This window comes from Puma concolor, chromosome A1, assembly GCF_028749965.1.
Source record: "Puma concolor isolate L17-30 chromosome A1, mPumCon1.1.hap2, whole genome shotgun sequence".
NCBI classification, from domain to species: Eukaryota; Metazoa; Chordata; class Mammalia; order Carnivora; family Felidae; genus Puma; species Puma concolor.
In genome coordinates this window covers 231,064,572-231,079,273 of record NC_141667.1, presented here as the reverse complement: position 1 = coordinate 231,079,273, position 14,702 = coordinate 231,064,572, and the positions used below count along the sequence as shown (strand labels likewise).

Genomic DNA, 14,702 nt, shown 5'->3' with positions numbered 1-14,702 from the left:
CACTGTTAGCTTCTGACCTGTCGGTAACACCATGAGAAAGTGTGTGGCACTCACTCCTTCCCGTTGAAACAGTGCTCCACACATACCAGATTGGTCAGTCAAGGTGTCCTAAACCCACATTCCCCCAGTGACACTGGGATCGATGTCTCACCTCATAAATATCAGCCCTGTGGCTTGATCCATACCTACTTGCCCAAGGTTTCCTGGGATTCCCAGCCAGCAGAATAACATTCTGAGCTTGTCCAAGGCGAACAGTGCCATGTTCATGTTCAGGATAGACTCGCTAGGGCAATAGAGAATTGGAGCTAGGCAGAGGCTCCCATTCCTAAAGCTGAGTCATAACTGTCAGAGTTGCTTTGGTCTCCTGAAAGTACAGTGCCATTCAGACAGTTCGGGGATGTTTCTCATTCATTCAGTAAGAGTTTTATTTGACGTCAGCGTTGCAGTACAGTTTGCATACGACAAACCGCAGGGATTTTAAGCTTACACTTTGATGAATCTGGCAAACTTATACACGTGTCCGCAGCACACAACCCAGCTGCATCCCGATGCAGTTCCCGATGAGTTCCCTTGTGTCCTTTTTGTCATCCCGATGAGTTCCCTTGTGCCTCGCGCAGATGGACTGTAACACCGCCCCTTGCCTCAGCAACTACGGATCTGTGTGTAGATTCCCATTTTCTGGAATTTCATATAAATGGAAGCCAAACAGTATGTACTCTTTTGGGTCTCGTTTGCTTCACTCAGCATAGTGTATTTGAGACACATCCATCTTTTTTTTTGTATCAGTCATTCATCTTTATTAGTGAGTAGAATTCTATTCAGTGTATAGACCACAGTGTGTTTAGTCACCATTTGATGGGCACTTGGATCAACAAATAGTTTCTGAGTACCATTTTAACCAGCACAAGTCTTGATCTCCACAGATCACGCTAACAAGGTATAAACATACATTGCTTGCCAAAATTTGCAAATTTCAGTGAAGCCTATTTCTTTGCCCAGTCCAATAGTCCCAAGTACAAATCCATTATTTGAACAGTGGAGAGGAAACTTGTATATATATACTTTATATAAAGTATATTATTCTTTATATATACTTCTATAATATAAAGTATTTATGTAAAGTATATATATGCTTTATAGCGATGTATAAAACATGTATGTTTTATAAGGCATTTTTGATAATAGCTTACAGATAGATACATAGATAGTATTTTCCAACTTCCAAGAACAAATGATTGATGCTATGTATTGTACAAAGAGAAATAAGACAGACCATCATTTTTTGTTTATCATGTTTCAGGCATATACTAATCTTCACATTAACCCTAGAAGGTGAGTAAAAATAATAACAGTTTGTGTTTACATAGAGTCTATGTAAACGGTGCCAGACACTGCTCTTAATACTTGAATAATATTAACCTTCATGTCAACATCAGGAGGTAGTTACCATTACTACCCTACTTCACATAGATACAGAGGTTAAACAACTTGTCCAAAGTCAAACAGTTAGCATAGTGGTGGAACTGACATTCGACACAGACTGTCTATCCCTGGGATTCGTGTTCTTAACACCACACTCGTGGTCTCCTTCGTTGTTCTTCAGCGAAGCTGAAACTCAAAGATTTAATAAAACTTACCAAAGGTGGTGTAGTCAGGGCTGATGCTCTGATTCATATCCTGGTTTGATTGACTCTAAAGTCCAAGGTCTGATCTACTTAGGAAATGATATATACTTATCCATGTACATTGGCTGCAAGGAAAGAACTAGAGAATGCCAGAAGGACTATTGAAGAGTGAAACTGTGCTGTCCCTTCTCATAGGAGTGAACAGGGAAAGAGTAGTGGGACAAATAAACTTTTGAAGGACAAACGGAATTTTTTGATGAGAGGTGACCTGATTGGGTCCGAGAAGGGTCTGAGATGTGAGTTTTATGTTAGTGGTGACAGAAGAAAATCAGAACGTGACTGATTTTAAGTCTCCAAGGATAGCCCTGGGGAATAGAAACATTTTAGGAGAAAGACTAGCCTATGAAGGACACACAGAAGGGGTGCCTAAAGAGTTGGGTGGAGAAAAGGCTGAAGAATGGGGTGGTTCAAGTGGAAAAAAGAGAAGCTCATTGCAGCTGAAAGATCTGAAAAGCACTGAAAAATGGTCACCAGGTTTGTCATTTGGAAAGTCACTGGGACCGCTAGAGAGAGTATTTTTAGTGTGACAGAAAAGTTAGATTGCAGGTGGTTGAAGAAAAAGAAGAGGGGAGGAAGGGAATACAGGATGTATAGACCACTCCTTAAAGAGCTAAAGATGAGAAGGGCATAGAAAGAAGACAGTGGATATGTGGTCAAGGCAGGCACTACGATGAAAAGATCTAAGCATGTTGATAACTGAGAGAGCCCACAGAGAGGGGGAGGGTGACGTTGGGGGATGGGGAGCTGTCTGATGGAGCAAGGTCCCAGAGGAGGTTAGGAAAGAGCCATCCACATACACTGAATGTCCACTTAATGGATGTAGCATGCACCGTTAGTGAGTGTACTGGGACAAAAAAAGTCAAAAATAGCAACAAAATAGAGTGTAACCCAGAAACAGATGACAGAATGTGGTATCTTATATTTCTTGCTATCTGCCATAGTTTCACAAAGAAAAAAAATGCCTGTGGGAACTGCTCTTTTGTTCAATTAAAATGAAAATTAACTCTGTAGCTAAGTTTAATTGAAGTTTCCTCTCTACTGTTCAAATAATGGATTTGTTCTTGGGACTATTGGACTTGGCAAAGAAGTAGGCCTCACTGAAATTTGCAAAGCCAGCTGCAAATAGGACAGATTCTCTTGAGAGTTTTTAGAGATTTAAGGGTTTTTTTTTGGTTTTTGTTTTTTGTGGTTTTAATTTTTTTTTTATTTTAGAGAGAACGTGCATGCACGTGAGTTGGTAAGAGGGGCATAGACAGAGAGAGAGAGAGAGAGAGAGAGAGAATCCCAGGTAGACTCCACACTTAGCACAGGGCTCAGTCCCACAACACTGGGATCATGACCTGAACCAAAATCAAGAGTCAGAAGCCCAACTGACTGAGCTACCCAGCTAACCCACTTTTTTTTGAGTACTGAAATAGTCTTCCAGATTTGAATCTGTCTCCATATTTCATATTATGGGGTACTACACATCACATTACTTGCTAGTACCTTCACCTGATTTGAGATACTCCCTATATCATTCACTTGATCTGGGAATTTTTCCCCATTATTTTGGGTGAACATCAGCATATATTGTTTTATTTAAGGAGATTTATTTTAATAACTGAATAGAATAAAGGGAAACACAGTTGTGTCCGTTTCTATGAGCACCCTCCTTCTACAAATCTCCGATTGTCCCAAGTCCTGCTCATCAGTCTTATCAGAATGTCATGCGGTGATGTCCCTTTTTACCTGTGGAAAAACCGAGGCAGATCTCAAGAGGGCTCGGTTCAACGATCCCCACAGGAAGCCAAAATGACCAGAATATATCTTCAGGGTGATTCAGACCCTGGGTCCCTGATTGCCCCTCGTGTAAGGGAGAGTCTTTTGAGGACAAACGGTCAGTACTCAGAACTGTGAGTTCTCTGCCTCACCCCTTAGATCTGTTTCCAAAGTTGACTCAAACCTGGAACGAATAATATCTGAAGAGAAAAATGTGTGTCAAACATAAAGATATTTTGGACCTCATTTTTCTGTAGTTCAGACTGCCTGTCGCTGTGAGCTGGAAGTTCTGGATGAAGTGCTGTGGGTGGCATTTCACCAGTGGAGCCCAGAGCTCCCTGCTCTGAGGGCCCGTCACCGCGTGATGGGGCAGCTCACTGCTCACCCTCCTCGTGTTCTGAAGACAGATCCAAAGTGCAGTGATTCAGTTCTGAAAATTTTTGACGACTCAGACCAGATGTGTGAATTGTAAAATTTCACTGCCGAGAGCCATCAAAACCCTGAGTCAATGATGCCAAAACACGTTCTTATAATCAAAAACACTGTAGCATCAAGACTTGAGAAGTTTGGTAGTTGTTTTGTTTTGTTTTGTCTTTTTAAACATCTCACCATTAAATTAAATGGTTTCCTCTAAATTATATATTAAGAATTTAAATCGCTGTAATAATGTTAGACTTTTATTTTTTAAGAGAGAAGAGCAATTACTCCTTATAATGTTTTTTTTTTTTTCCTACTTTCTGTAACACAGCTTTCTAGTTACAGTGGGAAACGTCCAGGAAGCTAAAATTAAAGCTTAAATTGTGTTAGTGGGAGTGCCCAATGCCCTCGGAAAATGGGTGAAACTTAGTTTCAGCTCCTAAACTTTATGAAAGGGGTTTTGTATTTTAATCTTCTCTAATTTCAATAATAATGGTGTTAAAGGAATTTTAATACAGTAATGATTATCAGTTCTCCAGTACTCTCTGCCATTCATCTTTCAGTTCTGTGTGGTTAGGTTGGTATGAATTTATCTTTATTTTACCTAAAAGTTAACTGAAGTTTACAGAGGTTAAGTAAAATTTGTATGTTTGTAAATAAAGGAGACCTAGGGTTCAAATTCGAGTCTCTGACTCCAAAGCCCATGCTCTGAACTATTACATCAAGCTACTATAATCACTAAAAGAGATTAAAAGAGCATCTTAAGCAAAGTTGGTGACGTATTCAACAAATTGAATAATCTCGTATTAACTCTGGAAACATTGCTGCTTTACACAGTTATCGAAATATCTGAGGGCAATAGTTTGTATCATTTTAGGTTAGTGAAATGCTACTGTATGGGACACATTTGGGACTTTTTTTAGGCCAGTAAACATTCAGATGTAGAAAATGATTTATTAAATAAGCCCCTTGTATTCCACAAATAGAACACCTTTTGATACATGAGACTTTCCTAGACTTGCCTGTGCCCTGTCGTGTATGGACCGTCCTTTCTCTTAGAGCGTGGCCTAGTGAGAAAAGACTAGAAAGTAAAAATGTAGCTAGCATACGCTGAAATTGTTTGGAAATTGAGGGAGAAGTCAATAGCCTTTCTCTGCCCTTTGCAGGTAGATACACACACAAAGAGCTTTCAGAGTTTATATTTTCTTAAGGGAGGGGAGGTTGGAACTTCTCAAGATGTGAGAAACAAACAGGGACCTGTCTTTTTTTATAGAAATACTCAAAACTCTTACAGGATTCTTCATGACAGGAGAAACATCCCTCTGGGATGGGTCAGGACAGCAGTGTTCTTTGATTTCTGGGGGAGCACATTCAAAGAAAAGCCCACGGTGCAGACAGACCTGTGTCTGGCTTCTCACACAGTAGGCAAGACTATCTGTGAATGGAAAGAAATGGGGAAAGGGTCCCTTCTGCAACTCTGTCAGGAAAAGATAAAATGTTGGGTAAGTGCTACTAAAATAAGTTTTAAGAAGTAGCTTATACTATCTTGAAAAAGTGAGATATTGTTAAAAAAATTTTTAAGCGATGACAGAAGTGATGCCTCAAGTTTCTCCTGGGTTTCTTTTCTTACGGAGAATTTCAACATCACTAAAGTAGAAAGACAGTAAAAAGAAACCAACTTCAGCAATTATCAACTCATAGCCAGTTTATTACACACTCCTTGCATCTCCTCCGAATAATATTTGAAGCAAATACCAGAAACCATATTATATCATCTCTGAACATTTCAGCATGTACCTTTGAAAGATACTCTTTGAAACAAAACCGCAATATCATTACCACACCTAAAAACAGTAATCCCTTAACATCTTCAAAGAGCCAAAAAGTGTTAAAGTTGCCAATGGCCTCATGAATGTCATATTTTTTTTAACGATTTTTTAAATTGGGATCCAGATAAGATCCACATATTGCAATCGTCTTGTTAAAAAATCAGTAGGAACCTCCGCTCCCCCCCACCTGGCACCCTTTCACTTCCCCACCCCCTTGCAACTTATTTCCTGAAAAAACACTTTTCTTTCCTTCAGCCTGGATTCTGCTGCTTGTGTCGCTTTGGCATAGTGTAGCATATTCCTCTAACTGCTGTATTTCCTAAAACCTGGACATTGCCTCTGACTTGGTCACACTCAGGTTTGGGGCGGGGGGGGGAGGGTTGTTTGTTTGTTTTGGTTAAGACTATTTCATAGTGTTTGCTCTCATCAGAAGGGACTTAATGTCTAGTTTGCTCTGTCCTGTGCTGCTCACAAGCCAAGGACTCCCAGCTTTGGACCACTAAGAATTTTCAGGGATCCATCACCCCAAAGTCAAGTTTTTTCACAATGATTTATTTTCAAAACAAATATACCATTCAATTCGACTAATGAGTTTTCAGTAAATAAGCAAAATTGTTATTAAAAAACAGAATGAAGATAAGTTTTTTAAAAATTTAAAAGCATACTGCTCTTACTGGGTGAAGGAGACCATCATTTTGAGACTCCTCTGTCATAGCTGATTTCCGCTTGCTCTTTACCCATTGTTCATTCTGTGTTAATTTCACTTCACTACTTATTTAATGCTCTTTGAGAACCAAGATGTCTTGGATATACAAACCTTGGATTCTTAGACTTGGGATTCCATGCGGCTGGTTGGGATTTCATGCCGCGGTCTCCTCCTGCAGGAGAACCTCAAACAGAAATGTGCCTCTGCAGCTTTTCTTATGCACGAGAGCCTTCCTGGTGTTCACTCTGTATTCCGATGACTCTCTTCTGAGCAAGTCTCCTCTCTTCTCTCCTCCCTCCCTCCCTTCTTTCCTAACTTTCTTTGCTCTTTTTCTCTCCACTTTTTATTTAGCCTGCATGATACTGTCTTCCCCAGGTCTACTTTTAAGCCTCCTGGCACTGATAAAATCTATGTTGATGAAAAGAAATTCCTTGGGATTGGTGAAACGTGAACTTGATTTTCTGTGCCCAAAGCTGTCTTTCCAAATGCCTAGACGTATTGTCAGACATTGAACAGACCCTGTCATTGCTTCCCAACTATGTCCTGGGTATGAAGGGAGAGGGGGAAATTGCAACAAGGTGGAACTGCTTACAAGAATAGATGCAAACAAAGTCTCCTGTGACAACTAACAGGTGGCTCCGCGAAGGAGAACTGAGAATGGGCTTAATCTTGGAAGGAACATTTAAACTTAGTCTTCAAAGAATACGACTTCCCCCACTGCACCAGGATGCTGTCTTTCAGAGAAGGTTCCCAAGATAGGGGCTCCTGAGTTATTGCAAAAGTCTACAGATCCACATGTATGCTAAGCATTATCTTTTAGTCTCCCGTATAGATGTATTCCTTTTTCTCTAATGTATGTAAAATAAATACTGTTGCTATTACAGTACAGGGCCATCTAAAAGTATCATTGAAGTCACAGTATTAGAACTCTATCGTTATGTATTTAAACAGATACTAAAATAAAAGGACTATCTGGTGTGTTTGGAGGTGTGAGTGTGTTTTACAGTTGGGAGTTCCTTGAAAAATTTTGACTTTAAAATGGGTCTTATAAAATACATAGTGGTAATGATTGAGCAACATTGTGAATGTGTTAATTAGCACTGAACTGTACACTTAAAAATAGTTACAGTGGCATATTTCGTATCATGGATATTTTGCCACAATAAAAAAGTATATTAAAAATTTGGGGGGGCCTGGGTGGTTCAGTTGGTTAAGTGACCGACTCTTTGATTTTTGGCTCAGGTTGTGATCTCAAGGTTCGTGACTTCAAGCCCCGTGCTGGGCTCTGTGCTGGGCGTGGGGTGGGGATTTTCTCTCTCCTTCTCTCTCTGCCCCTCCCCCACCCCTCTCTCTCTTTCTCTCTCAGAATAAATAAATGTAAAAAAAATTTTTTTTTAACTTACAACAAAACACACGCACATGCAAGTAAGGGGAATCTCATAGTTGTAGAAGCTGGACGTCATCGGCTTAGAGTCTTTATTTATTTGGCAGATGTTTAGCCATTACCAAGGAAGGCTCTGGTCTGTAACTTGAAGTGCAGAGTGTCCTGCACTTCTGGAGCTTGTGGTCCAGAGGGGATGGCACTTAGCTCATCCCTCAGGCACGTGTAGTTGTATAGCGTGATTCCACACTGTGATGTGACTTTACACTACGAGGAGTGCTATGAAGAAGTGTACAGAGTTCCGCAGGCATGTAAGGTGTGGGGAGGACAGACCTGGTGTTCAGACTCAGAGAAGACTTCACCGTCTAAGTGACAGGTGCGCTGAGACTTGAATAATGGGCGAATATAGACAGCAGTCCTAAGAGGTCATTGGCTGCTGTCCCATTTCAGTCTTTTCTCCTTAATGGCAGAAACCATGTGTTCTTCCGCATTCCACCCACAGGTAGCATTTGGGACGCCGCGAGCCCTCGGCTTCTGTTGAGTGGTGAATAAATAAAACACTGACTAGAAATGCTTATCCTGGGTTTGTTCCAAGGATGTGTGTGGGACCTGGCACCACCAGTTTCCATTTCTTGAATTTTCATAGTTTTAATTTAATTGGTTTTACAGAGAACTTCAGATGACGTTATCACCTTCACGCGTACAGGAAATGTCTCACGATTTCGTTGCGAGATTTGTCTTTTTGTACCAACAGCTGCATCTGTTGCTTCTCTCATGGTTCTTCTGTGTTCTCACCTACATTTTTGTATCCACTCTCCCACCAGTGTGTTCTAGATATCATACTTTGAAGAGGAAAGGTCTGTTAGCCCGTAAGAACACAGTTTTCTCTTTACTTGAGATAAATACATATTTTGAAGCTGTGTATTTTGCAAATGAGAACAATTGATTCATATGGCTCATGGTAAAGCATCAGATCTCCAGGCTGAGCCCATCACGTGCGTGCATTTCTTCAAGAACAAAGATTCTGTGGTGTAGGGGTGAGGTTTGCCATCTGCCTTAGGTGCATATTATCTTTTCAGGTAGAGGAGAAGATTAGAGAAGTGAGGCAGGGAGATTATATAGATGTGGTTGACAACATGTAAATTGAGTCTTTCTAGGACATCGACATTGGCTAAAGTGAAACTTACTATTTTTTTCATATATAACTTTTACATGGTTTCTCATCCTAAACCAAATTTTGGATCAGTATTAATTTCCACACCTAAAAAGAAAGAGAGAAAGAGAGAAAGAAAGGGGGGAGGGAGGGAGGGAGGGAAGGAAGGAAGGAAGGAAGGAAGGAAGGAAGGAAGGAAGGAAGGAAGACAAAAGAAAAGAAAGAAAAAGGACAGGTAAGGATAAACAGTTATCCTTAAGATGCCCTGCTGGAAAGTCAGTTAAGGCTTCCTAATGTAAACAAAGGTGTAATGATTTTGAAAAATTATTTCTGCAGAGATTTGGGTGTGACATAAATCAAATAACATGCCCCAAATTCACCAGTTACACACAGTAAATGTATTATTGGTAGGGTGTCCCTCAACACCAGTCTAATGATTAGATTGTTTCTAAATCTTATTTTGTTTCTAAATCTAGGGACATGGAATAGTGTATTACTTTCAAGTTTTTATTATATGCTAAGTCCCAGGATAGACAGTAAAATGTTTCATACGAATGCCATAGTGTTTTTTTTTTTCTTCAACTTGTATGTCAAGTCCAGGGTAGATAGTAAAATTTTTCACTTGGATTCCGTAGTTCTTAATTATGCAGTTTCCATTGCGAACTCCAGGCCACTTAGAGCATCAGCTTTTTAATGTTTTCCTCAAAGAGGTATATGTTAAGATGAATAGCAAGAATTGTGGTGGTAACAATCAAACACTGTATATTAAGGTGGGCAGAGCTAAGGGAGAGCTTCTCGCTCATTTGAAAACTGGCACCTCTCGTGGTGCCTGGGTGGCTCAGTCAGTTAAGCATCCGACTTTGGCTCAGGTCATGATTTCATAGTTTGTGGGTTTGAGCCCCACGTAAGACTCATGCTGACAGCTCAGAGCCTGGAGTCTGTTTTGGATTCTGTCTCCCTCTCTCTCTCTCTGCCCCTCCCCTGCTCACACTCTGTCTTTCTCTGTCTCTCAAAAATAAATAAACATTAAAAAGAAATCTGGCACCTCTATCCCATCATGGGAGAAATAAATTTTTAAAATTGTAACAATAATGGCACTTTTTGAATACTATTTAAGAGCATCTAATAATTACTCTTTTTCTTTCTAGGAAAAGCCATTGACAAAATCTCTACAGCGTGGAGAAGATACCCAGTTTGACCAAGTATGTAATAAGTTATATGTATATATGTTATATTCTGGCTTTTATTAATTTCCAAATGCACAAACGGCAAGGGCTGGATGCTCATTGTTGATGTATTGATTAATTCCCTCAAAGAGGATACAGGGATATGATCTTAGGAGCTGTGTCCTTCAGCTTTTACAAGTAGACATTCAATAGATGTCTATTGATTGGAATTGGAAAAAATGGGAATATGTTGGAATAATATGAATAGGCCCCCAACTGCCTATGGTTTTCTAAAGCTTTATATACCAGAATTGAAGAAACTAAGAAAGATAAAAAACTTCTATTCCAAAACTTAGTAAGATGCCTCTGAATAAATGATCATCACTCTGTAGGGATCAGATCTCTGCATTAGGGCTTATCATGTTTTCATCCAGCATTTTCCTTTGAATACCTACTATTTGCTTGATACCGCCCTGCAAAATACAGAGTCTAGGACAAGTTTTAGCTCTTTTGGAATTCACAATGACGTGAAAGAGAAATCACCTTAACAATAATTATAAGACAAGTATAGTGACTTAGATTCCAATGGAAAAGGTGATACAGGAACAAAAACAATTTAAGACAGAATAAATACAAAGAAAGTCTTTTGAAAATAGATTGGATAGAGATTAAGGAGGGTACTTGTTGGGATGAGCACTGGGTGTGATATGTAAATGATGAATCACTAAATTCTACCCCTGAAACCAATAATACACTATATGTTAACTAACTGGAATTTAAATAAAAACTTGAAAAAAAAAAAAAAACGTAGGAGTAGTGAAAGGGCATCCACCTCTAAAGAGCAGGTAATAAACATAGGAAATCAGGATCTGATGATCCTGATTCAGTAACTTTAGGAAGGCTTCAGGTATGTTTAAGAATGATGGATAACTGGGCATCAGAGGAAGTGAGAGATGTGTCTGTGGCGTTTCCTAAACTTGTGCAGTTGATGACAGAGAGGACAGCACATTCTCCTTCAGAAACCTCACTTGAAGCCAGTGGCAGAGACCAAATACTGCTGGATGCATCACAGCCTCATCTAATATGGTGGGGGTTTTATTGTCTTAAGGAGAACTCAGAGAGAATGCCCTTCCGACAAAACTGTAAGGATGCATTATAAAGTTTGAATTCTGCATTTTCTATTGTATAAGGCATTTGCGAAGGGAGACTTGAAAACCTCGTGCTTATAGTCAGTGTCTGAGGGCTGGTGTGGTTCTGGGTTTGCACTCTGTTGCTGGTAGAGCTGGCCGTTTTCTGGAATGCTGGTGAAATGGAATATGGGCTTCATCTCTCTGTGTCTCGGAACTGTCTTCTCTTGTCGTATTGTCTTTAGTCATCACCTGGCAGGTGACAGGCTGGTCAGAGACCCTGGACGAGCATTTGGGTCATTATTTTGGAAATGGGATAAGTTGTAGCTCTTTGCTTTTCCTTAAGAATGTAAATATGTGTCATCTGTCTTCCATAACTTTCCACTCTATTTTCTCTGTCTCTATTCTATCATATTCCCATCCTAGTTATTCATATTCTAGAATATCACTGTCCTTTCCTAAAAAAAAAAAAAAAATTTCTGCAACTTAATGTATATTTTTCTTTATTCTCTGGGAAAATAGTGCTTCTAGATTTTAACATTGCAGATAATACTTATCCGAAATGATTTGGCTTAAACACAATTTCCCATTTATTATCCAGCCCTCTGTTTCTGAATTTCAGCATTGTAGAAGAGATAGCCTTTGGAATTAGATAGACCTGGGTTTAAATCCTGACTTTGTCACTTAATTAGCGATAATACTTTTAACCTTGTTGCTCAGAATGTTGAAATGCACGATCTCTGCTCTGCCCCAGATCTTACTGAATCAGATTCTGCAGCTTAACAGGATCCCCAGGTGACCCATGCACACGTTAAAGCTTGAGCAGCACTGCTCTGTATCACATCTCTATGCAGGAAAGACCCTTCACAAGTGAATCAATAGTGAGATGGCCACTGAGAATTTTCAAATAAGACACGTAAGATTATCCTCTCGTCATTAAATCATAAATTTACAAGTGAACCAAGAGAGAAGACAACCTACAAAGTCTATTTCACTTTGAAGAGATAGGGGCACCTGGGTGGCTCAGTTGGTTAAGCCTCTGAGTCTTGGTTTCGACTCAGGTCACGATCTTGCGGTTTCATGAGTTCGAGCCCCTTGTCGGGGTTGGGATTCTCTGTCTCCCTCTCTCTCTGCCCCTCCTCCACTCACGCTGTCTCTGTATCTCTCAAAATAAATAAACTTGAAAAAAAAATAGAAAGACCCCCCAGGCCATAAGGAATCTTGGCTGAAATCGGTCCACCTGTGCCCATTTACTGTTTTGCTACCAGATTGTAAGAATTGAGGTTCCATTGGCAATGCCATGGATGTATCAGGCTCTCTTAGTCTTTTGATATTAAACATTCAAATTAGTAATCCCCTTGTTCTAATACCAAGTGGTTGGATTTGACTCTGGATTCACACAGTATATGAAAAGAACATACTGGTGATACCACCTTGCATGCTATTGACTCCATTGCTGTGATGGTGGGAACAGTAGTAAGAGTGGAAGTGACGTTCGTGTAGTACTTGCCATAGGATGGGCACTATGCTAAGTATATCCATTGAATGGTATGCAGCTGGTCCCTGTTTAGAGAATACTCGATCAGTTTCTTCCTTTTGAACATCACTGGCATGAATGACAGATTGCAGAGAGCTGGGCTTGTGCACGTTCAGTGCCTGATCCTGGACGGCCCTGTTTACTCCTCCACTTAACAAGCCCATGATCCATTTTTCTCTTGCTAGAAATAGAAGCAAAAAAAAATCACGTGATACTGTATAATTTATGAAGCCCCTTCTCTCTCATTATCTCCACCGACATCAATCACTGCTTCCAACAACTCCGAGAAGAAGCCATCATCATCACCATCTCTATGTTACATTTCATGGAAATGAGTGTCAGAGACCTTGCCCAACACTATATGACTGAAGCCTGAAGGAGCCAAGCCTGGCATCCACATGTTTGGACTCTCAAGCCTGTGCTTTTACTCTGTAACATGTTTATATGTCTAACAACTAAGTGTGTGTGTCGGGGGGGAGGGGTGCCTGGGGGCTCAGCCAGTTGAGCTTCCGACTTCGGCTCGAACCCCATGTCAGGCTCTGTGCTGACAGCTCAGAGCCTGGAGCCTGCTTTGGATTCTGTGTCTCCCTCTCTCTCTGCCCCTCCCCCACTCACACTCTGTCTCTCTGTCTCTCTCTCAAAAATAAACAAACATTAAAATAAATTTTTAACTAAGTTGGCAAGAATTCAGAGGGGAGTTTTCAACAGGTAAGGGCTCTCAGATCCTGTATCAGTTAAGATTAGGTTTTACTGCAAATGACACATAAAATAACAGTGGCTTGAACAAGATAATTTCTTTCTCTCTCATGTTCAAGAAGTACAAAGAAAATCAGTCTAGTATCTTTATATTATTTTTGTTTTCCGGTGCATGGCTTACATTCCCAAGGTCATCTCATGGTCTAGTTTGGCTTCTGGAGCTCAGCCATTACATCTGCATTCAGGCAGTAAGAAGGAGAAATAGGAAAAGAATTATAGGAAAATAAACAAATAAACCCCAAAACACCCCAACATTGCACACACCACTTCTGTTCATATTCAGTTGATAAGATCTTTTTTTAAATTTTTTTTAACATTTATTTATTTTTGAGAGACAGAGACAGTGCATGAGCAGAGGAGGGGGGAGAGAGAGAGAGAGAGAGAGAGAGAGAGAGAGAGAGAGAGACAGACAGACAGAATCTGAAGCAGGCTCCAGGCTCTGAGCTGTTTATTAGCACAGAGCCTGGCGCGGGGCTCGAAGTCACGAACCACGAGACCATGACCTGAGCTGAAGTTGGACGCTCAACCGACTGAGCCGCCCAGGTGCCCCTTCAGTTGATAAGATCTTAGTCACATAGCCACACATAGCTGGAGGAGAGATTGGGAAATTTTATTTTGGGCAATTATTCGTCCATCTAAAAATCAGTTATTTTATAAAAGCCTATTTTTTCCAAAATGTCCAATAAAGAATACTATTTACAGTTCTGTATACCTCTTTTTTTTTCCTACTGTGGAATATCCCTAGAATTTGTCAATTTTACAGTTTAAATTTTAAAATGTGTATATTTAAAGCTTTGTTTCCTTAAGTTTTCTTCTGTATCTTTTATATATAATTAACTCTTGGCTTCATATGTCTTAATCTAATCTAATGATAATCTAACCCTGTTTAGGATACACCTGGAAAGATGTCTAAACAGGATTTTTTAAAGCTCTGTAGGAGCGGGAGAAGACTCCTACTAGTCACTGCTTTACACATTGAACAGCTTGGAATTTGTATTATTCCCAGAATTTGACTTTGGATCAAGTTCATATCCATGAAATTTGTACATTCTTACACAGCACCTAGCAGGCAGCAACCCTGCACCAAGCAGTATGCCAGCTGATGGAAATAAACATGAAATGAACATGAAGAAAGCATGGTACTGCCCTGGAGAGGCCCCTAATCTAATGGGCAAGACAGAGAG

The 14,702-nt window shown here is 40.1% G+C and overlaps 1 protein-coding gene and 1 long non-coding RNA gene across 9 annotated transcripts in view; one reads left to right on the top strand and one right to left on the bottom strand.

The window, feature by feature from the left end:
* Positions 1-14,702, top strand: part of FRY (FRY microtubule binding protein) — a 463,051-nt gene that overhangs the window by 252,075 nt on the left and 196,274 nt on the right. For all 8 annotated transcript variants that reach the window (XM_086714061.1, XM_086714067.1, XM_086714035.1 and 5 more), the window contains one exon: positions 10,081-10,134. In XM_086714061.1, the coding sequence (XP_086570187.1) occupies positions 10,081-10,134 (54 nt within the window). The remainder of the gene's footprint in view (positions 1-10,080; positions 10,135-14,702) is intronic.
* LOC147584836 (uncharacterized) overlaps positions 1-14,702 on the bottom strand; it is a 49,727-nt gene that overhangs the window by 18,154 nt on the left and 16,871 nt on the right. The window lies entirely within an intron of this gene.